Source organism: Sturnira hondurensis, unplaced genomic scaffold (assembly GCF_014824575.4).
Source record: "Sturnira hondurensis isolate 20B ecotype Veracruz unplaced genomic scaffold, ASM1482457v3 Scaffold0019006, whole genome shotgun sequence".
NCBI classification, from domain to species: domain Eukaryota; kingdom Metazoa; phylum Chordata; class Mammalia; order Chiroptera; family Phyllostomidae; genus Sturnira; species Sturnira hondurensis.
In genome coordinates, this window is record NW_028091637.1 from 9,335,485 (window position 1) to 9,359,870 (window position 24,386).

At 35.9% G+C, this 24,386-nt stretch overlaps 1 protein-coding gene across 1 annotated transcript in view; it reads left to right on the forward strand.

The window, feature by feature from the left end:
- The window catches only part of STT3B (STT3 oligosaccharyltransferase complex catalytic subunit B), a 92,588-nt gene extending 68,202 nt beyond the window's left edge, over nucleotides 1-24,386 (forward strand). The window contains exons 6-16 of the mRNA XM_037070845.1: nucleotides 1,826-1,924; nucleotides 3,518-3,664; nucleotides 4,577-4,625; nucleotides 8,219-8,373; nucleotides 10,352-10,563; nucleotides 11,746-11,933; nucleotides 12,684-12,855; nucleotides 13,675-13,848; nucleotides 16,444-16,557; nucleotides 19,211-19,423; nucleotides 22,766-24,386. Coding sequence (XP_036926740.1) covers nucleotides 1,826-1,924; nucleotides 3,518-3,664; nucleotides 4,577-4,625; nucleotides 8,219-8,373; nucleotides 10,352-10,563; nucleotides 11,746-11,933; nucleotides 12,684-12,855; nucleotides 13,675-13,848; nucleotides 16,444-16,557; nucleotides 19,211-19,423; nucleotides 22,766-22,846 — 1,604 coding nt within the window. The 3' untranslated portion in view covers nucleotides 22,847-24,386. The remainder of the gene's footprint in view (nucleotides 1-1,825; nucleotides 1,925-3,517; nucleotides 3,665-4,576; nucleotides 4,626-8,218; nucleotides 8,374-10,351; nucleotides 10,564-11,745; nucleotides 11,934-12,683; nucleotides 12,856-13,674; nucleotides 13,849-16,443; nucleotides 16,558-19,210; nucleotides 19,424-22,765) is intronic.

A 24,386-nucleotide genomic window follows, 5' to 3' on the forward strand; every position in this document is an offset into this window, starting at 1 on the left:
TATTAGGGGAAATCTACAAGTCTTGTGCATTCCGTAGTGAGGAAGCTTCTGTTAAGTAGTTGTTCAAGATCAAGTAATGACCTTGCTTTCATTTTTTTTCTGATTCTGCCTCCGTAACTGTTTCTTAGGACTTGTACAAAAGGCTGATATTTAAAAGAAATATTGATATTAGAAAACGCATCAACCAAATAAGCTGACAGTTCAAATCATGTGGCATAGAATTTATTTACTTAACTTTTATTGCATTTATGCTCAAGTACCTCATTGAGGATCATTCCATTGGAACATTAGTACATCTGAAACGTACATTATTGAGTGGATTACATCTGCGGTCTCTTAGATAACCAGTTCTCCGTTAGTTTGAAATCATTGGAAACTTTATTCACATACATGGTTCTTTTCTATTTAATTTACTTGAGCTTCTTATCCTTTTCCTAACACTATAGTCATTTCTTAACAGACAGCTTGGGAGGCAGATTAACATTTAAACCATTAGCCCATAATTTACCTTCTATAGATGGATTTCTTTTAAAAGCAAATAAATTTACTGTCTCGCATAAGTTGGGTGAAGGGAAGTAATGCTGTATGCTGTACTATACATGTGTAGCATATGGATGTGTATTCTATAACAGTTCTCTTCCTAAATATACCCCCATTTTTTCCAAATAGAGTGCTATATTTACCAACCACTGAGTACTGACTGTGCTTCTTAAAATGACATAAATAAGCTTTATAAATGGAATGGAATAAGTTTCATATTAATTTATTATAGAAGGGTTTCACTTTTATTCTTAATATTTTTTAGGATTTTATTTCTTTTTAGACAGAGGGGAAGAGAAGGAGAAAGAAAAGGAGAGAAACATCAATGTGTGGTTTCCTCTCATGTGCCCCAAACTAGACATGGCTCGTAACCCAGACATGTGCCTTGACTAGGAGTCCAACTGGTGACCCTTTGGTTCACAGGCCTGTGCTCAATCCACTGAGCTACACCAGCTAGGGCTCATTTTCATTTTAAAATAATTTTTAATTACAGGAATTTCAAATACTAACTTTCTCTGTAATTATGTAATAATACTGGTATGTGAACACCTAAGTGCAAAACAAGTCTGTTACACAAGTTGTGTCATTCCCTAATTTGTCTATACTTTTAGGTTGATATGCACCAAGAATATTATAATGTACTCAATGCCAAGAGCAAACAAATGTACTGTATTAGACCCTAATAAATTCAGTAACTAGGCTGTTGTTTGGCTTGACTTCTACGTACAAAGTCTTCTTCAGCCAGAGGAAACCTAGTGGATGGGGTTTTTTTTTTACTGCTAAACACTGTACAAACAGTAGTAGGAGACTACAAAAAGGGTGTGAAACACTTGAGCTTTTGAGACAGCAACTACTCATATATAATGATGATGGTAAGTATTTGTTAGGTCGTGCATACTTTGTATTAATGGCAATAAGAATGGTATTTACTTATTTATAAATTATATAGCTTCTTGGGTTGTGTCAGTGGTTATTAATGATAAATTTTAAAAAGCTAGATTCCATGTGGGGGAGAGGAAGCAGGATCAGTTACCTCCTAAATTGTTTTTAATGATAGCTTGCAAAATAAAGTAGCTAAAATCACAGTTTTGTAAATTGCCAAATAGAATTCTTATGTGTGATTAACTATCAAATAGTATCAAATAGAACAGTCACTTCAAGATTCTATTCTTAAAATAAGTTCAGTTAAAACTTTACTAAAAAGAAATGAGTTATGTACACGTTTATGTTTTAAATACTTAATGGTAGTGGTAATTTATCCTTGTCTCCTATTTTGTCTTTTTAGCATATAGCACTTTCTACATTGTGGGTTTAATACTATCCATGCAGATACCTTTTGTGGGATTCCAGCCAATCAGAACAAGTGAACACATGGCAGCTGCAGGTATAGGAAAATACTTACTTTCCTTCTTCTAAAGAATGTGTGAATGTGTGCCTAGCCAGTCTTCAAGGGAATGAGTGATTCTTTTCTTTGTTTTCAATTTTCATCATAGTGGTTCTAAAACATCACTGTAGAATGAAAATACCATAGTTTTATTGAGATTTTTTGCTATTGTGATCCCCAAAGTGCCTATCTTCCCAGCTACTGCTATTTTGAAAAGGCAAAAAATCTTTTTTGCACATTTCATGTTATTTACAAACATTAAGCAAATATTTGCTTTGTATAAACTAATATTAAATAGTATTTGTACACTGAGTATTGTATGCTCAGTTTCCATTTCAGCAAATTTAGATGGAACATTTCATTATGTTAACTACCTCTTACTAAAATATTTCTTCATCTACTAACTGGAATTAATGGCTTTTATATTTATTAGAAGGTCTTACAATTCTCCGGGTAAACAGTTCTTTGCCATTATTTATCTGGATCACAATTAGCAGTAATGGGGGATCTGTGAATAAAACTTTACTAGAGAGTCTCAATTCAAGATCCATGGCCCATACAAAGGCTATGGGTAGTTATTTTATTTGTGACATTTTATAAATGTCAGTATACTTAACTTTCTGAGGTGATGTTCATAGCTTTTATCATCAGATTCTCAGTGAGAATGTTTAAATAAATAAATAAATAACCCAGAAAGTTAAGAGCCCACAACTTATTATTATATAGCACTTTAAAATCTGTGAAATACTTTTACATGCATTTTTAATGTGACTTATAAAATTACCAACTAATAATTTGAGAGAGAAATACATATTCAGTTTTCAATTGTATACAATTGTAGATAGCTATATCTATGTCTATGTCCATATAGATAGCTATGTGTTGTATCTATACAATTATAGATAGCTATGTCATACACAATCCCCTGACTCTGTATGCATGCATTATTATTATTTTTCCTAAAATCTAAATTATTGATAATACTTAATCAGTCTAAAAGTAACTTGAAAAAATAAGCCCTATGACTAAATTTTTTAAAAGAAATATCAATATTCCCAATGGGTTTGGCTTCTCATGTTTTTCTTTGGTTTTACACCTAGTGCTTTTGTATTGTGTTTTGTACATTTTGGCAATAAACTTTTCACTGTTACTGCTTTAATTTTGTTTATCTTTGCCCTCTCCCTTATATCTACTGATTTAAAATCTTATATAAGTGTATAATTAAGGTCACATACCATCACTCAACTATAAACAATAACTCTATGTAAGATTCCCCTGACCCAGGTTATTTGTTCCTTCAGTAAATCTTAGGATTGTTTTTAAAGATATTTCTATATTTTTCCCCTAGAAAACATGTCACCAAAATTGGGACAAAGGGAGGAATTAAATGTGTTTAATAGGCTCCGGTTATTGAAATGGGGTTTTTCTTCCCTGGTTTTTTATATGGAGAATCCAGTCATTTAAAAATATATAAATGTAACAGGTTTTTTTGATGTATTAATTGACTGTCACTTGACAAAATGTTGGTTGGATAAAATGGCTAGTGTTCATACTTGGTATTCTAAGAATCTCTTATATGACCTTTTTTTTTAGGTGTCTTTGCACTGCTGCAGGCTTATGCTTTTTTGCAGTATTTGAGAGACCGATTAACAAAACAGGAGTTCCAGACCCTTTTCTTTTTGGGTGTATCAGTAGCTGCGGGTGCTGTGTTCCTTAGTGTCATTTATTTGACTTATACAGGTAGGTGGGTGTCATCACCTGTAGAATGTGAATCTTATCTCTAGGTTATTCAAAAAGGTAATCCTTTTACAAATTTTGTTCATGTTCCATTTATCCTAGGAGTCAAATACTATGGTTGTATTCTGTACCAAATATGAAAATAAGAGGTAATGGTTCTAAAATCTGCATAGCACTGCAAATTGTGATTTTTTTAAACAGTGCCTTAATTTTGCTGCTTCAAGATCAGTCCATTTTCAAGCACCTCTTGACAGATGAATAGGCCCCAACTGTATAAAACTCAACACTTCTAGTGTTAACCTGCTACACGCTTGCCCCCTTGTGTGTGTATATTGTCTTACTTTTAAACAGTCTGCTAAATCAGTTTCAGTCCACTTCTGGATTCTACATTACTTTCTGATGCTGGCTTCAGTAGTGCCTAGAACAGGTCAAATTCTTTCTGAAGGTATTCTTCCTGTTAAATTAATGTACCAGCCTAGCTCATAAAATCATGAAGAATTAATTGACAGGAGGAAAAGGCATGAATGTTTAACATCAGCTTCGTAATTCATCTAAACTTGGCATACTAGATAATTAGATAATTTAGACAACCTTCCCTTCTTTAATATTATTCCCTGCTCTTTACTATCTAGCTTTATTTTACTAGTCAACTTGAAGTTTAAGGTAGAACTGAGAAACTTGCTAAAATTTTATCTATTAACTTGTGTTTCTCTTGAGATGTAACCTCCATGGATATTTGTTTTTATTTGATTACTAATATTTTACCTGTCTGCCCTGTGAAATATGTTATTACCTACAAATAAAACAAAATTTTAAAATATTAGGTTAAAGTAATCCATAACAGTGAACATAAAGCCAATAAAACAAAAACAGTTAAAGGCAGATTAATTTTTCCTCCACGTTTTTTCTTCTAAGGTTACATTGCACCATGGAGTGGCAGGTTTTACTCATTGTGGGACACTGGGTAAGTGCACATAAGTTATTTATCTTCATTAAAACACCACTTAAATATCTACCATGTACTACTTTGGTAAATGTTGAATCCCTTGTATTTTTTTCTCTAATATCTGTTTGGAATGCAAGTCATGTATTTCTGTTTTACATGGGCAAATGTCTTTTTTTTTTTTAAGATTTTACTTATTTATCTTTAGAGGGGAAGGGAAGAGGGAGAGAAATATCAATGTATGGTTGCCTCTCATGCATCATCCCCTGCTGGGAACTGGCCTGCAACCCAGGCATGTGCCCTGACTGGGAATCGAACCACAATCCTTTAGTTTGCAGGTCTGTGCTCAATCCACTGAGCTACACCAGCCAGGGCCGGCAAGTGTCTTGTTTGTCAACATTTCAGATAACATTTGTGTAATTTTAATGATTGATTTTTATTTTTGCCAATGTATTCAAAGTTTCCATCCACTAATATTTACTTTTTTTAGTCATTAAGGGGCTAGATGCTACGTAATAAACCCGTATGCTATAGATGTGAAGGAAAAAACATTAACATTAGAGAATATCTGTGTGTTAAGTGTGCTGGTTCTGTTGATAATTTATCTCTTTCTTGTTTCTGCTATTCTGCCTTCTTTGTTACTCCCCATATAGCCCAGTAAATAACCTAGCACAATTTATTGAATGGAGCTAATTTTTGATGTGATAGCAAAAAGTCTAATTAAAGGGCATAAGCAAATATGTACCAATGACTGAAACCAACAGTTAGACACATAATTGAAAAGATCAGCCAGTGGGTCATCAGTTTGAGGGAAATCCCCAGTTGTAGACAGTATTCTTTTTTTAAAATATATTTTATTGATTACGCTATTACAGTTGTCCCATTTCCCGCCTTCATTCCCCTCCACCTTACACACCCCCTCCCACCCACATTCTCCCCCATTAGTTCATGTCTATGTGTCATAAGTTCTTTAGCTTCTCCATTTCCCATACTATTCTTGCCCTCCCCCCTGTCTATTTTCTACCTACCATCTGTGCTACTTATTCTCTGTACTTTTTCCCCCCTTCTCCTCCTTCCACTCCCCTGTTGCTAACCCTCCATGTGATCTCCATTTCTGTGGTTCTGTTTCTTTTCTAGTTGTTTGCTTAGTTTGCTTTTGTTTTAGGTGTGGTTGTTAATAACTGTGGGTTTGCTGTCTTTTTACTGTTCATATTTTTTATCTTCTTTTTCTTAGATAAGTCCCTTTAACATTTCATATAATAAGGGCTTATTGATGATGAACTCCTTGAACTTGACCTTGTCTGAGAAGCACTTTATCTGTCCTTCCATTCTAAATGAAGGCTTTGCTGGATAGAGCAATCTTAGATGTAGGTCCTTGCCTTTCATGACTTGGAATACTTCTTTCTAGCCCCTTCTTGCCTGTAAGGTCTCCTTTGAGAAATCAGCTGACAGACTGATGGGAACTCCTTTGTAGGTGACTGTCCCCTTATCTCTTGCTGCTTCTAGGATTCTCTCCTTCATTTTAATCTTGGCTAATGTAATTATGATGTGCCTTGGTGTGTTCCTCCTTGGGTCCAACTTCTTTGGGACTCTGAGTTTCCTGGACTTCCTGGAAGTCTATTTCCTTTGCCAGATTGAGGAAGTTCTTCTTTATTATTTATTCAGATAACTTTCCCACTTGTTGCTCTTCCTCTTCCCCTTCTAGTACCCCTATAATTTGGATGCTGGAACATTGAAAGATGTCCTGGAGGTTCCTAAGCTTCTCCTCATTTTTTTTGAATTCTTGTTTCTTCCTTCTTTTCCGTTTGGTTGTTTCTTTCTCCCTTCTGGTCTACTCCATTGATTTGAATCCCAGTTTTCTTCCCATCACTATTGGTTCCCTGTCCATTTTCCTTCATTTCACTTAGTATAGCCTTCATCTTTTCGTCTAATTTGCAACTTAAGTCAACCAATTCTGTGAGGATCCTGATGACCAGTGCTTTGAAGTGTGCATCTGATAGATTGGCTATCTCTTGGTCGCTTAGATGTATTGGCTGTAGGGCTTTGAACTGTTCTTCCATTTGAGCCATTGGGGAGGGGGGCTGGTTACACCTTCTATGTAATGAGGGGCAGAGCCTTAGGTGTTCACCAGGGTGGGGTAACCCAGTCACTGGGTTGTGACACTGTGTGTGGGGGCAGGGTTAGAGAGGGAACAATGACACTTGCTTTGCTCTCACACACTCGCCGCTCATTCCCTCCCTCCCTCCCTCCCTCCCTCCCTCCCTCTCTCTCTCTCTCTCTCTCTCTCTCTCTCGGATTTCAGTCCCTTCTGCCGCTTCCCACAAGCAAATTGGGCCCTTCTTGTGCTGGTTCCCGGGTGAGTGAGCTTGTGTACGTTCTAGGACCCTGTGGGTTTCTCCAGTGAACTCTCCTGTGATGCTGGGAGTCTCTCCTGGCATCTCAACCCCCACAAATGTTTTCAATCAGTGCTTTTAGGCTTTATCTCCTGGCACTGGGGCCCTGGTTACGTATGCAGTCAGTCTTGCTGCCTGTTTTCATCTGGTTTATCTGCACATGAATGTGACCACGGTCAGCCATCTGCCTTGTGTGCCTCATTGGGTCTGCCAGCTGCCACCTGCACGCCTGGGGTCTGCCAACCCCCACCTGCGTGCCTAGTCTGCCAGCCACCACTGTTCCCTACTGTGACCCCTCTCCGCCGCCTTCGCCCCTCTTACTGGTCTGGATGAATGGTTGTTGGACTTCGATACAGTTCAGTTTTCTGTCATTTCTGGTTGTTGTTTTTTGTTGTTGGTGGTGGTGGTTTGTTTCTGAATTTTTGTCGTCCTTAATTTTGGTTGTGTGAGGAGGCACAGTGTGTCTACCTACACCTCCATCTTGACCAGAAGTCCGACAGTATTCTGATTAGGTATATTGCTAGGTTAAATTTTTGTCAGTCATACTTATTCTTGCTCTCTAAACTTTAATGGACTACTTTGGAATCTCAGGGCATTTTAGGAATAATTTGTCTTGTCCTTTCCATTTCCCTCACCACCTCTATGCCATTGCCTTGTTAAGTAGGTATTGTGGCTATGCAATATCTTAATAGATAAAGTACATATATTTTAAAGATTTTATTTATTTTTAGAGAGAGAGGGAGGGAGAAGGAGAGGGAAACATCAATGTGTGGTTGCTTCTTGCATGCCGCCTGCTGGGAACCTGGCCTACAACCCAGGCATGTGCCCTGACCAGGAATCAGACTGGAGTTGACCCTTTAGTTCCCAATCCAGTGTTCAATCCACTAGCCACATCAGCTGGGGTGGATAAGGTATTTCTGTGAGTACTAAGTCCCCAGAAGGTGATGAGATGTAGGAGATGCTAAGTTAAACTGCAGAACAGATTCCTGTTTGAGCAAAGACTTTTGTATTAAAAGAACCAACACTTTTTCAAGTTTTAGGGATGGCATGTTAGTTTTAATTTTATCAGTGTGGACCAGACTTATATCCAATAGAATGGGTTATGTTTGAATATATTTGTAAGTGAGAAGGGATGGAAAAGAAGAACTGTATCTATAATCAAAATTTTCTCTCTAAAAAGGATTTTATTTAACTTTAAATATTAACTTCTTTGAATACCAGGTATGCAAAAATACATATTCCAATTATTGCATCAGTGTCTGAGCATCAGCCTACGACTTGGGTGTCTTTCTTCTTTGATCTGCATATTCTTGTGTGTACCTTCCCAGCAGGCCTATGGTTCTGCATTAAAAATATCAACGATGAAAGAGTATTTGGTAAGATTTTTAATTAATACTTACACTTGGAACAGTTATTTTTATTATTAACATTATCACTTCAAAGTTTTGTTCTTCTTTGCCTGACTCTGCATAGTCAAGATAAATTTCTTATTTTGCATAAATCTTAAGAAAAACCCAGTGAATTTGCATTATATATATTTTATTAACTCTTTTGACTTAGGACTAATATATAAATATTTCATTCCATTTTCTACATTTTCTGAAAGGTCTTTGGCTAAGAATTGGAAATGATAACTTTGTTGACAGGATGGTCTTGACTTAACTTTCTAAGTTACATCTGATTAAGTAGGAAGAAGTTCACAGGGGTGTCCATCATTGAAATTCCAGTGCAAAGCACACTTTTTAATGGAATAAGGGTCACCTTTAAGTAAACACCTTCTTTACTGATAATTTTGTGTAAATTTTCAACTAACAAGACTTAGAAATCCAAACTACTTTATAGGCAAGTTTTTAGGGTCTAACATCAAATATATATAGACGAAATAAGTAGATACCAAAGACCTCATTGATCAGTCATCACAAAAAGTATGTTGTGGCTGTTTTGCATATGATAAAAACTGAAACTGAAAAAAAGCAACATATACAGAGTCCCACAAGTAAATAATTTGTAGTACCAGGACTTCAACTTATACAAGTGTGGGATCTGTACAATGAGTGACACTCAAGTTCCTATTCCAGAGTGTAGTCAGAAGGGAAAAATAGCACCTGTGTGAGTTCTAACCAAAGGATGACACATCCTTCTTGTCTGTATAGACCAGTGCCTCTGGAGGAGGCGATGTTATAGCCCATCATTCAAAAGGATTTGGTTTAAACATATTACCCACCTCATGATTTAGCAATCTTAATCCCCAGAGAAGTGAATGCGTATATCCAACAAAGGACATGTTTAATAATGCATGTAGCAGCTTTATCCATAATAGCCCCTTAATCAGAAACATTCCAAAAGTTATTAGCAGTAAAAGAGATAAATAAATTTTGATATATTTGTACAATACATAAAACACGGCTATTAATGAAAGAATAGAAGAGGTAAATTTAAAAGGCAAGTACAAAAGAGAATGTTTTTATAGGATTTTTTTAAGAAGGTTAAAAATAGGACAAATAAATTAATGCTTTAAATGTCCAAATATTCATTACCCTTTTAATAGGCATGGAAGGGAGGACAGTTAACTGACTTGGAAAAGGCATCAGGGATCCTTCTGAGGTCCTGTATTTCACTGTGGTAGTAATTTTTACATATACAGTGCTGTGCATATGTAAAAATTTATTGAGCTATACAGTTAAGAACATGGTATAATCAATGTATTTTTTAGTCAGGAAATTAGATTTTAATTAGTTTCACATGAAATGGAAGCTCAACTGACTTATTGACTTTATAAAGTTATATAGCCTTCACCCTGAACTGGCAGAGGCTTTCCCTGTGGTTAGCATATTATGTGGAAGTGTCGGCTTTTGGAAAATACTTTCACACTTTTTCAAGTCTTATCAGTAACTTTAAAAGTTCCTCCTTTGGCTAATAAATACTTGTCCTATTTTTACTTCAAAGCAAGCTTTATGCCAGATATTGGTACTAACTTTTCACAGACTTTATTTGATTCTATAAATTTACTTTACTTGATAATAAATTCAAGTATGTTTTTATCCATCCACTATGGATTTTCTAATATGTGATCCTATTGACAAATAATTAATTTAGTGCCCTATATAACTATAATTAAATTTAAATCATGATATATTTCTCTAAATTGTTGATAGTGTTTAGTCAACATTAACTATAATTTCCAAATACAACTATTAGATCATTTGGTGTCAGTATTATCAATTCAAAAACAATTAGCTCTTTGGTAAGATGTCTATTTTTAGATTTGGTTTATAATGTGGTATTAAATATTTAGTTCAGTTCCCTGTGAACATTTTTTTTTCTGAAGTGTTGTAAGAGAATTTGTCTTTGCAGTTGCTCTGTATGCAATCAGCGCTGTCTACTTTGCTGGAGTGATGGTGCGGCTGATGTTGACTTTGACTCCAGTCGTCTGCATGCTGTCTGCAATTGCCTTCTCCAATGTTTTTGAGCACTATTTGGGGGATGACATGAAACGGGAAAACCCGCCTGTGGAGGACAGCAGTGATGAGGATGACAAAAGGAACCCAGGAAATTTGTATGATAAGGTGGGGAATCTAAAGTAAGGCCTTTAAAAGTTTTATGTGCTTTATTTTTCTACCACAGTAAGAACTATAAATATTAAGAAATGTGATTAAACAGAATTTAGACAAACTGCCATTTCTGGTTGGCCTTTTAGCTCAGAATAAGAAAATACAATGTAATCAGGGTAGGGATTCTCATTTCATTTTGGTTAGGTTTCATCTAAAACTCCACTTTTTGAGAGCAAAACCCTAGTGCTCTAGTAAACGACATAAAATATAAAATTGAACATTATAAACCCTTCTGAAACCATGTGCACAAGTGCTTCTCCTTGAAGTTCATATTCAATGTAAACTTTAAAAATATTTGGCTGATTGGATGGTAAAATAAAGGGGATAAGTGCCTCATAGGAAGCGGGGCGGGAAGGAGGGAAAAGCCTCCAGTTTGTTGGGATAGCCGGTTGGTCCACACAATGTAACTTACTTTAATCTCTCAGGTAACAGCAAGGTATATGGAGCAAAGGTGGAAAAGCCTGTAAGAATTAGGGCACTTGTCGTGGGTGACATTAAATTTTATTTGAGTATTAACTAGATTTTTAAATACAGATAAGTAGTGATACTTCTCAGGATTAGTCTAACCTTGCAATTTGGAATTTCTGATTTGGTTCTGTTTTCTCTTCTGCATTTTTGGTTTTTAAAAATTGTTTTCAAAAATATAATATTAATTTTAAATTAACAAGTCTATTGGTTTGAGGTTTAGAATTTGGGAGTTTGATTCTGATAATGCATTTTTTGGGTCCTAAAGTTCTGCATGGTCTGGATTATAGCTGGATAGTGTCATTTTCAGGATGAGGAATTCAGATTTTGTAAGAAAAGTTTGCCAGAGCGAGGCCATTTGGTTATTATTTCCTTTGTATTTAAGTAAAACATAAGGACTGCTCAGTTCGAAAGCAGTTTCTTACTGGGTCTGTGACCAGCTCCTGGGTTGGGTCTAGTCCTAGGAAATCTCCTTATTTGCATTTGACTTAAGAATCTACCTTACTAATTTTTAGAAAATATTGTTTCACTCACATAAGACTACTTGATGGTTACACAGTTTTCTTCTCAAGTAATTAAATTAATAGATTAACATTCTCCTAACTTTTCTGCTTGAATGCCTCTGAAGCACATTAAATGATGAATTTGTCTAATCATTTTTTGTGTCTTCAGGCAGGTAAAGTGAGGAAACATGTAACTGAACAGGAAAAAACTGAAGAGGGATTAGGTCCTAATATAAAAAGCATTGTCACCATGTTGATGCTGATGCTATTGATGATGTTCGCAGTCCACTGTACCTGGGTCACAAGCAATGCCTACTCCAGTCCAAGTGTGGTCCTCGCCTCTTACAATCATGATGGGTAAGAAAATAACTTGTTTACAAAAGGATATTATACCTGTCCCCTTTTTTTCTGTCTCAGTAATTAATAATTCAAAAAGATAATGTGAGACTCTACATTAGAATCCACCACGTTTTTCTTGTGGCCTTTTTCTCTACTGCCCCCCCCCCCAGTAGATGTGGGTAGCAGTGATGATATTTCATGCCCTTGTCCAGAATGTCTTTGCATTCATAACATATACAAAACATATTCAAAACATTAGTTTTTCTCAAAATGCAGTCCTTGGACATAAAGTTCTCAATACATCGTGGATAGCTTCTGTGATTTTAAACAAAACAAAATATAATGAAACAAATTTTACCATAGGCTAATTGAACAAGAGTTCAGTTTCTATCACATCTCATCAACTTATAACTTATCAGGAATGTTATTCAAGAACCTGCTGTACTGCAACATCATTATCAAGAAGCCTGTTAGAAATACAAATCTTTGCCCCCATGTAGGTGTATTGAATCAGAAGCCTAGGGGTGGGGCTCAGCAGTCTGTGGTCTAATAAAACCCTCTAGGTAATTATGCTGCAGCAAAAATTGAAGAGGAGCTAATTGTATATATTGCCACCTCAGCTTCTACTTCATTTGGGTGCTCGTAGACTGGCAGTTTCAAAGACCATCCTTAAAATGTGGAATTCAGTGGTTTACCAAGTCAGGATTTTAAGTTACCCTCTTCACATTTATAAGATCTTATTTAAAAGAATATTGTGATTCTTTTCAGCACCAGGAATATCTTAGATGATTTTAGAGAAGCTTACTTTTGGCTAAGGCAAAATACAGATGAACATGCCCGAGTGATGTCTTGGTGGGATTATGGCTATCAGATAGCTGGAATGGCTAATAGAACTACTTTGGTGGATAATAACACCTGGAACAACAGCCACATAGCACTGGTAAGAATTCGATAAACAAAAGATCAGACTTATAAATCTCTACTACTTAGCAATCAGGCTTTGCTTGTGATTAAAAAGGATGGATGTAGGTACAAGTACTCTTTGCTTGTTTAAATTATCAAAAATTCTTTTTATGTATTCATTCCATAAAGTGTGCTTGAGTTATGCATATTTGTTTTTAAGAATGGTATTTAAGTATTATTCAGAATTGTAAGCTGCTTTCTGGCAGATCTCATGTTACATCATGACACTAGCTCATTGGAGAATTGGACAAAATCTGAAATTTTTAAAGCAATAAATTTGACTTGTCTCCATTTTATAAATTCATATAATTATTTGTAAATATGTAAAACATGCATTGTATTTAAATTATGATTAAGTAATTATATGAATTAAGGTAATCACCTCTGGTTTTTTTAAAAGATTTTAAATAGACACTAGGTTTTAACCAGATTAGTTTGATTTGTTTTAGTGTTGTAGCTAATCATCAGATGTCTGGTAGACTGAGGAGAATAATGTATTGGTGCTAGCTAAGATTGCTGGTCATACCTGGCCTCAAGGTCATGAGAAATTCTATTCCTTTTAAGCTTGACTGCTTTTATATTAAAATGCTAATGTCATGAAACAATTATTAGCAAAATATTAGAATATGTATTCTGATTTTGACATTTCTGCTATATAGTTATAGCGAGTGAGGTGGCTTCTTAATTTCATGTAAATCGCAATTTGAGGTACATTCTATCTTAGATAAAACTATACATTTTTTTCTTTTTTTAGCATATTATTGGACTAAGCACACATTCTCATTTTTTTCTGTAGGTGGGGAAAGCTATGTCTTCAAATGAAACAGCAGCTTATAAAATCATGAGGAGTTTGGATGTAGATTACGTTTTGGTTATTTTTGGAGGGGTTATTGGCTATTCGGGTGATGACATCAACAAGTTTCTCTGGATGGTTAGGATAGCTGAAGGGGAACATCCGAAAGACATTCGGGTAAGAAACTGTTAGTTCAGATGTGTAAAAGAGCTCACATTGTCCAGGTAGTTGTCTTATCTTGCTAATTGTGTGATGTTTGTTTTCATTATTTTATCCCCCAAATTAGACTCTCACTCTGACTTTAATATTAAGTAAGATACTTACTATAAGCATTTTCTCAGTTTTAAAACTTTCGAAATCAATACCTGATATTTCCGTTCTCTCCTCAAGCAATCCCTTGTCAAGACTCTTGCTTTGACCCCTTCGTAGCCTCTCAGTTCTGTCCTTTCTTTCCATTGCTTCCTCTGTTACTAACCCTTACGATGATGAGCCAGAAATAGAATAGTAACCTTAAAATTGCTGTGTTTGCCTTAGTCGTATTTTCTCTCCCAGTCTAACATTACATTCATTGATCACGACATTTTACAGTTTGAAAGCCTTAAATTGATTAAGGAAAAAGCCTTGGAACTAGACAGACATCAGTTAAAACTTAAACCCAGCCATGGTGAGCTTGGTGCTATGGGCAAGTTATTTTTTTTGCCAGTCAGCATTATATGCTTTGAGCCCAAGTTCTTGTTCTAGGTTCTGGTGTTACAATGGTGATTAAGGCAGCCTCGAATTATCACTCATTAGGATGCCAGAAATGATTCATTTGTAGCGCTGTTTTGAGACTATAGGTGAAACCTCAGCCTAGTGGCTGGTATGTAATAATCTCCATAATAAAGTAATGGTGTAAAATCCAAACTCCTTCACTCACAATGCTAACCCCATAATACTTCACTTTTCCTTTCCTGCCTTCTTGTCCCTCGGTTAGCTTTTTCCCCACTCTGTCAACTATCTATGCAAGCTATCGGTGAAATTTGCCCTGTGGTTTCTTTCCTTGACTCATCTAACACATGGTGTTTATAATTTTCCTTTTCTTGGGATAGCTTCCCTGTCACACATTTGTCACCTCTCTAGAAGCCCTTCTCTGGTACATGCATATCTATACTTGTCATGAAATCACATATACAGCCAATTTTATAGATAGATTCTATCGTATCACGCCCACTCAGTCGTGAGCTCCTAGGGAGTCTCAGTTATACAGTATTGTATTTTGCTGTGTATAATGTGCACTTTTTTGCCCGAATTTTTGAAGGAAAAATAAGGATGTGCATTATTCATGGGTATAATGATTACATACGATGGGTATAATCATCCTGTTGGTAATGCACACAAAAATGGGGTGTACATTATGCACAGGAACACATAATACATGGCAAAATACGGTATGATTTTCGCTTGGATTTCCTTTCACAGTGTTAAAACTGACATGTGATGGATCCACATATCCTTTGAACATTTATATAGAAATTCTAAATTTCTGAATTTTTAAAATACAGTGTTTTTAAACTTTGTGAATAGAGAATACTGTCACATGGTTCAAAAGTATAATATAAAGGGATATACAGTGTAAGTTTACCACCACCCCCAACAAAAACCCAGAAAAAGAGTTCATGATAATCACTTATTTTCTTATGATTCTTATACACACTGTTCTTGCTTTTTTCAGTTCACAATATACATTGGAGGGTTTTTTATATTAGAATATGGAGAGTCTTTTTGTTGGGATTTGGTGTTTGTGTGTTTTTGGCGGGGGGTTGGTTTCGTTTGGTTTTTATTTTTGTTTTACATTGGCACAATTGTGTGTGTGCACCATGATATATTTAACCTGTCCCTATCGGTGGATATTTATGTTGTTTCCAGTTTTTAGTCTCAAACAATAAGGAACTTCTATGCTCATTTTGTCCATGTACAAGTATCTGTATAAGGTCGATTCCTAGACTAGGAATTTCTATTTATAGTGCCAAATTGGACTTTGTATAGGTCACTTTATAAATTTCATGAGATCTCAATAAAAACTACCATGGGATTTTCTTAAACACTCTCTTCCCCAACTAAAGAATTGATTTTAGAGTTTATATGGGAAGATAAAGAACAATTTAAGAAAACTCTGAAAAGGGGTAATGGAGTCAGTTGGAGAAAGTAAATCTACCCGGTATTAAAGCCATGGTATTGGTACCATTATATATTGAGGTTTTACATCATGGTTATAATCTGGTAGGATTGATTTCCTCACTCCAGAAAACAATACTATTCTTTTTCTGTGTGTTCTTACTCATTTATTTTTTATGAATGATCTCTGGACTTGGCTTTTAAAAGCCATCATGATAACTCTGGCCAGTATGGCTTAGTTGGTTGGACCTTCATCCTATAAACCAATGGGTTGCCTGTTAGATCCTTGATCAGGGCACATATCTAGGTTGCGGGTTTGGTCTCAGGTTGGGGAGTTAAGGGGCAACCAATCGATGTTTTTGTCTGTCTGTCTGTCTCTCTCTCTCAGCAATGGAAAAAAAGATTAAAAAACCACTAATGATAGTTTTTTGTGATTTTTTTAGGGATCACATTAAGTTTGTAAAATAATTGTCTGATACAATATTTGTTTGAAACATAACTAAATATGGCTTTATGAATATATCCCAAAAGCTAGTTCTTATGGGGAAGTTAAGTGGGAACCTGTAAATTTGAATGTGTTAAGTTGAATTAACATAAACCTCTGATTTTTTCCTATAGGAAAGTGACTATTTCACCCCACAAGGAGAATTTCGTGTAGACAAAGCAGGCTCTCCCACTTTATTGAATTGCCTTATGTATAAAATGTCATATTACAGATTTGGAGAAATGCAGGTTAGTTAATAGTTTTTTCTATAATTTTTTTAAGGAATATTTTAAAAGTAGTCTTACCTTGGTAGGTGGCTCAGTTCATTACAGCGTTGTTTCTTACACCAAAAAAGTTGCAGATTCAATCACTGGTGGGAGCATGTACAGAAGGCATTCAAATGGTGTGTCTTCCTCACATTGATGTTTCTCACACTCTCTCTCTCTCCCCCCTTCCTTTCTCTGAAATCAATGAACTTATCCTCAGGTGAGAATTTTTTTAGAAAGTAGTCTTGTTTGCCTCTAGAAAACAAGATAATGATGTTTTGGTTGTGCTATAAGGAAAAATGTACTTGCCCTGGCTGGGTGGCTCAGTTGGTTGGGACATCGTCCTACACACCAAAAGGCTGCAGGCTCGGCTTCCTGTCAGGACATGTGCTGGGTTGCAGGTTACATCCCTGGTCTGGGCTCACGTGGGAGGCAACCAGTTGATGTTTCACACATTGGTGTTTCTTTTTCTCTCCCTCTCTGTTTAAAATCAATGAACATGTCCTTGGGTGAGGGTGAAGAAAAAGAAAAATGAGCTTATCTAAAATTTCCACCTGAATTCTCCCCCTACCCATTAAATTTAGATTTCTGAAACTTATATGTGAAAAATGAGGAAAATATGTTAGGTCAGAGGTTTATTTCCAAAGTATTAATTGACAGTAGGCTCAGATCCAGGCCTTGCTAGCCATTCCACCTTTTGGCATCATGCTTTTGAAGATAGTCTTCTTCCGAGAATAGGTCTTCCAGCTGAGGAAACTGTGATCTGAGGTAAATTACTTTGGTGCTTTGTGGGGGGAAACCTGAAATTAAAAAGTTGAATTGTATGGACACTTCAGATATGCATTCTGTCCCTATTCTCATCACCACAGATAGCTAGGACTATGTGGGGTAGAGGTTCCTAGAAAATTAGAAAGATGTAGTACAAAAGTTAAGGGCCCATGAAATGAATGAGTGAATGTGTAAAGAGGTATTGTGGCAGAAAGAACAGACATTGGACTTCCTGTCATAGTACCCAGGTTTTAGATCTGATTCGGTCAAGTCGTGCAACCCTTGAACAAGTCACATCCTCCCTGTATTTTTTTCCCCTCCTTGTCTGTATACAACAAGGGCTGGACTGAAGACTTTATTTCTAAGGCAATGTATGGTTCTTAGATTGCATGGCTATAATACAAAATTAAACCTTCACACCAAGATTTCATTGAAAACTGCTTTATTCCATATCGCATTTTGGTTAAGTTGATACTAGGAGGCAGAGGAAAAATTGCTTGTTTAATTTTATACAGATATCAGGCATCAAGATAATGTTTATCTCTATTGACTTGGAATTACTCTGGAGGTGGCTTTAAAAAATAGACACTAATTTTACTACTAAATTTAGGGTTTTGTTTGTGTTTTTGATTCCTGAAGTCCACTGCCTACTTTCTAAACTCACGATAAGAAAGAAGCCGTTAAGCCATGATAATTAGCTGACTCAGAACATGGGTCAAAGTTTCTTCGTTCACACTGGTAGCAGCAAAGAGTTTCCTTTCTGTCTTTTAAGTTTATCAGCAATGTTAGGCCATGCTTCTAGCATGTGTTCATTTTGATGCCTTTTTTTACTGAGGAAAAATAATGATTAAGATGAAGTATATTCCGTTGTATAGATAAGCATGAACAAGTAATTTCCTCATTAGAGTAGATTTAGTTTTGTTTAAACTTTAATTCACTTATGCTCTGTGTGTCACATAAACTTAGTCTGAGAATTTCTTAAGTTCTTGTCTCCCCCCAAGTTCTCCTCTCTTAAATCCTCAAATCCTCCCCTGCTTTGCCTTGTTAACCTTTATTTACAGTTCCCACTTTCAGGATGTAGTATGCTTGTGCATTTATTTAACAAATAACACTAGGGGAAGTAAAGCCACACTGAATAAGATAAAGTTGTAATACAACTAATATCGTAGTGGAGGATACAGGTAATTTTAAAAATAAAAACTTTTTGCAATGAACAGCGTAGAGCGAAAGATAAGAAAATAGTGGAGTACACTTTTCTATGTCCCATCTCAAGAAAATGTTTTGGGGTTATATAAATCAATAATAGTTGGTAAAATAACAAAGTTTTAAAAATAAAGTAAATAAGTTTATACATTAATGACTGACCTAATTTTATATCAGATTAAAGTGTGTCTTTTAATTTTTTTCTTTAAAAAAATACTTCCTTGAAAGGATGGTACTTGGGCTGAAACCAAAGGATAGAAAGGGGAGCTGGCCATGCAGGAGAGCTAAATGAGGGACTTGCAGGCCAAGAGAATAGATAGTGCAAGACCCTGACCAACGCAGAAAAGTCCCTTCTGTGTTTTCTCTCCATATACCGATAAAAAGGGCTTTGATGGATTTTATTTGGTGTTTTGGTGTTTTTGTACCTTCAGGCTTCTCATTCACTCAAGGATTCCATGAAGTTCTGATTCTGATGTATTTAGTTTCTTTCTTCCTGATTTTTTCCTATCTAATTAGCGGCATATGTCAGCTGTTATGAAACATTACTCTTATTCTGTTTTCCTAGTATAAAGTGAGAGAGTTTTACTCTGATGATAACATTTACTACCTTCTAATACCGAATGTTTTCCAATGTGGTTAACATCCAGTCCGGTCACTTTTGCAGCTGGATTTTCGTACACCCCCAGGTTTTGACCGAACACGTAATGCTGAGATTGGAAACAAGGACATTAAATTCAAGCATTTGGAGGAGGCCTTTACATCAGAACACTGGCTTGTAAGGATATATAAAGTGAAAGCACCTGATAACAGGGAGACACTAGACCACAAACCTAGAGTCACCAACATTTTCCCAAAACAGAAGTATTTGTCAAAGAAGGTACGTATCAAGTGAAGTCATGTTAGTTGTCTGAAAAATAATGATTGAAAATTGCCAATAAATGTCCATTTGCCAAGCTTATAGAAACTAACGCTTATGTACAAAGTAAATATCAAGCTAGTCTGTTAGGGGCAGATAGACAGACCAACCAGCAACTTTTTCTGGATAGCATAGCGGTTATCAGTGAACCAAGCTGAGACTTTTCCAAAGGCTTTCTGGCTTTAGTTTTCTAATTCCCGTTTGCAAAGTAAGATGTGTCTGTGGCCATCACTTTCTGAACCTTTGTGAAAGTAAGAATGCTAAACACTCAGTTATGGTCAGTTCCTGATCTTGTGGTCAAAGTAAATTTGTATTGCATTTTCATGTTCTATTATTATAATGTTACTTTATTAATGATTGAATAAAGAATAAACTTGAGTTGGTTGAGTCCAGAGTAAAAAAAATCATTTATCTTAAGATAATTCTTTTTAACTGTAATTATGACCAAGCTTGTAGGAAGGAATTATGATGATGAGACTATTACAGTCCTCTTGTAATAAATATTTAATAAGATATAAAGTATATTATCGGAGGTCATTATTGCTCACTTAAGCCAAATACATACAATCTTTGCTAGTAAAGACTACTAAAAAGGAGAATTTATATAGGTTGCCCTCTGTGGGAAATGGCAAATAATAAGTAGTTGTGGAATATTAGGTTGTATTTTAAGGAGCTATCCTTGAAATACTAATTATTATTAGGCTGTTTTCAGTTTTAAGTCTAGAAAGATGCTTGGGTTTACACTGCTCGCGTCAGTTACAGTATTCTCCCCTTGTCTTTGGGGACAAAGGAAGAACCCCAGAGGAGACCTGTACCAAACCCTTATATACTATGGTTTTTTTACCCCTACACATACATACCTTTTCACTTAAGGAAGCACTTCACAAGGGTTCTCTTTGGCACACCCCAGTTGCCAGCATCACTGCTCTTGTGCTTTGGGGCCGTAATTAAGCCAAATGAGGGTTATTTGAACACAAGCATGTGATACACCATGGCAGTCAGTCTGATAACCTGGGTGGCTACTAAGTGACTCAAAGTAGGAGAGGCGTGCAGCATGGAGGTGCTGGACAGGTGGGTGACCCGTGCACCTGGGGGCAGAGTAGATGGCATGAGATTTCATCACACCGCTCAGAATGGCACAAAATTTGGAGTTTTCCATGTAATATTTTAGACCAAGGATAACCAAAACTGGGGGGTGGGGGGTGCTACTGATTTTAAATCACTGAAGCAATTATCTCATTCTGTTACATTACTTCAAATATGCTTCAGATGTATTCAGAGTATAGGTTATTTTAATTTGTGCTATAAAAGTGTGATGTATAAATAAAAATGTTTTAAGTGAATACTTTCTATGCCAGATACAGATTACCCTCATTTGTCATATTTAAATGTCATACAGCTGACACTCATTATGTTGGTCATATAAAATTCACTTACTCGTCTTTACATCAAATGACAAATCAAATGATCTGGTTTCTCACAGGCGTGTGGTAGGAGAAACTGGTGAGTCACATCAGTGCAGAAGTTAAAGCAAATGCTGCTACTCTCAAGGCAGTTTGTTCTTAGACCATCTTAGCCCAGTTGAAGTCTACTTTTTCTGAAAAACAATGCCATTGAACTTATCTAAATGATGATAGTGAATTTTCTTATTACTCTAACCTCTTTTGTCTCCCATCATTTCCCCCAAATAAATAAGTGAATGGATATATAAAAATTACTCATTTTTATACTCTGTCCTATATGCCCAAAACATATATTCTAGTAGTCAACAACATGGTTTTGAATTTCTGGTTTCCACGGCTTTCTGTTTTCTGTTTTGTTCTAGCACGAGAGCAATGCTTGTTGTTTCTTTGTTTTCCTCTCTGCACTCTGGTTTCTACTCTAGGGGTGGGGGTAAGAGTGCAGCAGTCATTCTGGGAGCTTTCCTACCGCTGCAAAGATGATGTGGCTGAGGCCCTAGGAACTGTAGTCTGGGCCTACAGACGAGACTCGGCCAGGCTCACTGCCCACAGAGCAAAAACACCTCGGGGGCCCAACCGCTTTTACCTGCTTTGTATTGTCCTGGGCCATTTTACATGATCAGTCAGAAAAGGTGTCGTGTTAGAATCTGTAGGTAATGGTGATAAAGAAACTAGCTCCTTGACCTGGGCTGAATTTTTTTAAATTGTATCCTCAAATTTATTTACTTTTTGCTTTAAGTAAGCTAATAATAAGGTAACATACATTGTGAACAAGCTAGCAGCAGCTAATTCTTGTAACCTTAATAAGGATTGCATTTTGCCTTGTGTTCTTTGCCTTGTTAGAAAAAATATAAATCAGTTAAAACTGAACTTCATAAATAAATGTACATAATACAGGATATACCCTAGGTTTCTGAAATTTCCTCCAAGAGTTGTATATAAGTGTGCAGGTTGAATTTAGGGGTCAGTCTCTTGAGTCTTACACCTCTGCTAACCCAGTGGTCTGATGGTACATTAAACTAATTGTTTCCCCCCAAATTTACTATTAGTATCTGTGGATATGTCAGATTGATGGACATGTGTTCCTATATGATTTACCTTGCAGGATTCTAACATTGTAAACCTTTTTGCAGTAATTCCTCCCACCACATTTATAGTAATTTGTTGTACTAATTTGTTTTTTCTTATACTAGAAAACATCTGTTGACAGTATTTTAATGGGATGCAGGGTGTTAAGAAAAATTTATTGTTAAGATCTATGAAAGTAAAGGAATGTTACGGGGTTTTCCCCTAGGTGTTTGGTTCTCATTTTGTGTTTCATTTTTAAGTGCTATTTTTCTACCTAAATTGGAGAATGTGTCAAGTAATTTTATTTGCTTTTCATTTTTGTAGGTAGGTACAAAGGTACTTACTTTGTATTTCTGACACAGAGCTACTAATTCTTGGAGGCTAACCCAGGAACAGCATTAACATTTTCTGATTCTTTAGTGTTATCTTCTTTCATGTCTGGAAATGTAGTTATTACAACTAAGTATTTTTAAACACTTGTAACACAGAGAGGGGATGGGGGTTCATTTGCCTGGTGGGGAGAAATGTGTGATATGCATTTGAGAAATGCTCTGGTACTCCTTTTATTTTAAAGCTAGGGACCTAGTCCGGTTTCTCTTGGGTCTTTCAGCATACTTGGCACAGAACAGTGGTACTCACTGTTCAAAGAATCCAGCTATAAGAAGAGTGAAGGGCTTATTAAGGCAATCGTCCTCACCATGCAGTAAACCATGTTATGTGTATTTTTTAATTTGTAGGAAGCGTGTACTAACACCATGTGTTGTTTTCTTTTTAGACTACGAAAAGGAAGCGTGGCTACATTAAAAATAAGCTTGTTTTAAAGAAAGGCAAGAGAATATCTAAGAAGACTGTTTAAATAACACTGTTCTGGTTCCTAACTTGAAGCAGTTGTCTTTGTGAGAACCGGTCTTTGCCTTTAACTCATGTCCTGTTTCACGGCAACAGAGGGTACAGAACTGTCGCTGATCCAGGTTAACGTACAAAATTTTCTGGCAATACCTGATTTAAAAAATAAAATTGGCTTATTGAGAACAGCTGTTTTCGACTTCTAACGTGAAGCAAGACAGAGCGCTGCTGTAAATGTCTGACAGCAGGTTTTTCTTTTACTGGTACATATTATCCTTCAAATCTGAGAATTTGGACTAATTGCACCAAAGAATCCTCTAATTGGGTCCCTGGCACATGCATACTTGTTAATGTTTTTATTCTTTTACAAGACCTGCATTTTATTTGAATTACCCAAATAGCAATATATAAATTACAAATGACAAAGTGTGATGAGCTTCTTGAACCAGTAAACTAGTACAGGTCTGAGAAAGAGGTATTAGAAACATAATTATACTTCTTTGAATTATATTTATTTTCATGTTTCTTCAGTGCAAAGAATGTTTCATCAAATGTACATTTTCTAGTGCTTACTATTTTTGCTCTGAGAAGAAGCTGCTGTTTCAAAGATGAACCTCTGAGTCACTAATTGATTCAAATAGTTTTTTATGTTGACATGATATTGCTGCTGTCAGCAGTTGTTTTCACCAGGTACTTACGGCGTAGATCTCATACATTGTTCATTCAAGGGCTAAATTTATATCCTTTGGAGATCGTGGCAACTGCACAGATTGTTGCCTGTCAGGATGGGGTTTGTACCTCAGTACTGAGGTTAGCACTATGTTTACATGTAAAAGATTGAGGAGAAAACAAAGTGAGTGGACAGGGGTCCAAAGTTCATTTTCTGTGACTCTTCAGAATGACAAAGGATTTGTAAACTTTGCCTGGACTTCTCTTACAACAGTTGCATCAATCACAACGATTTTGTTCTCTGTTCCATATTGTTTTAATCCCTTAAGCATTTGATGAAACACTCTTTAATGCTATTAGGATTTTCTTAAAAGATGTGACAGTTGTCAAAAAATGCACTAAAATATAAATGGAGATTGAACATGTTCACTTTCCAGCTTATAGACAACTTTATATAGACTTGAAAATTTTCTCATTGTTTAGTAAAAGTGAAAGAGAAAAGGTTTTTCCTGCCACAGGATAGAACTTTTTTATACAAACAAGCATAACTTACACCACTGCTTTTGGTGGGAAGTGCAGAATAGTATGTACCTTTTATGAAGAAAAGTGTCATTTACAATATCCAGTGAGAATGTAACTGCTGATTTTCTTTTCCAAAGTGTAGAATATTCTTTGATTTATAAAATTCATTTTTGACCCAGATGATGGTTCTTTTACAGACCAGTAAAAAGGCTGAACATTTTCACAAATAAAGTGTAATTAAATCTGGATTTCTGATACCTTGTCATTTGGGGATTTTATTTTACTTTGTTGCTTTAAAATTCAATGCAGAGAAGTTGTTGACTGTAGGGGAAATAAAGTTAATTCAAATTTTGTGTTAA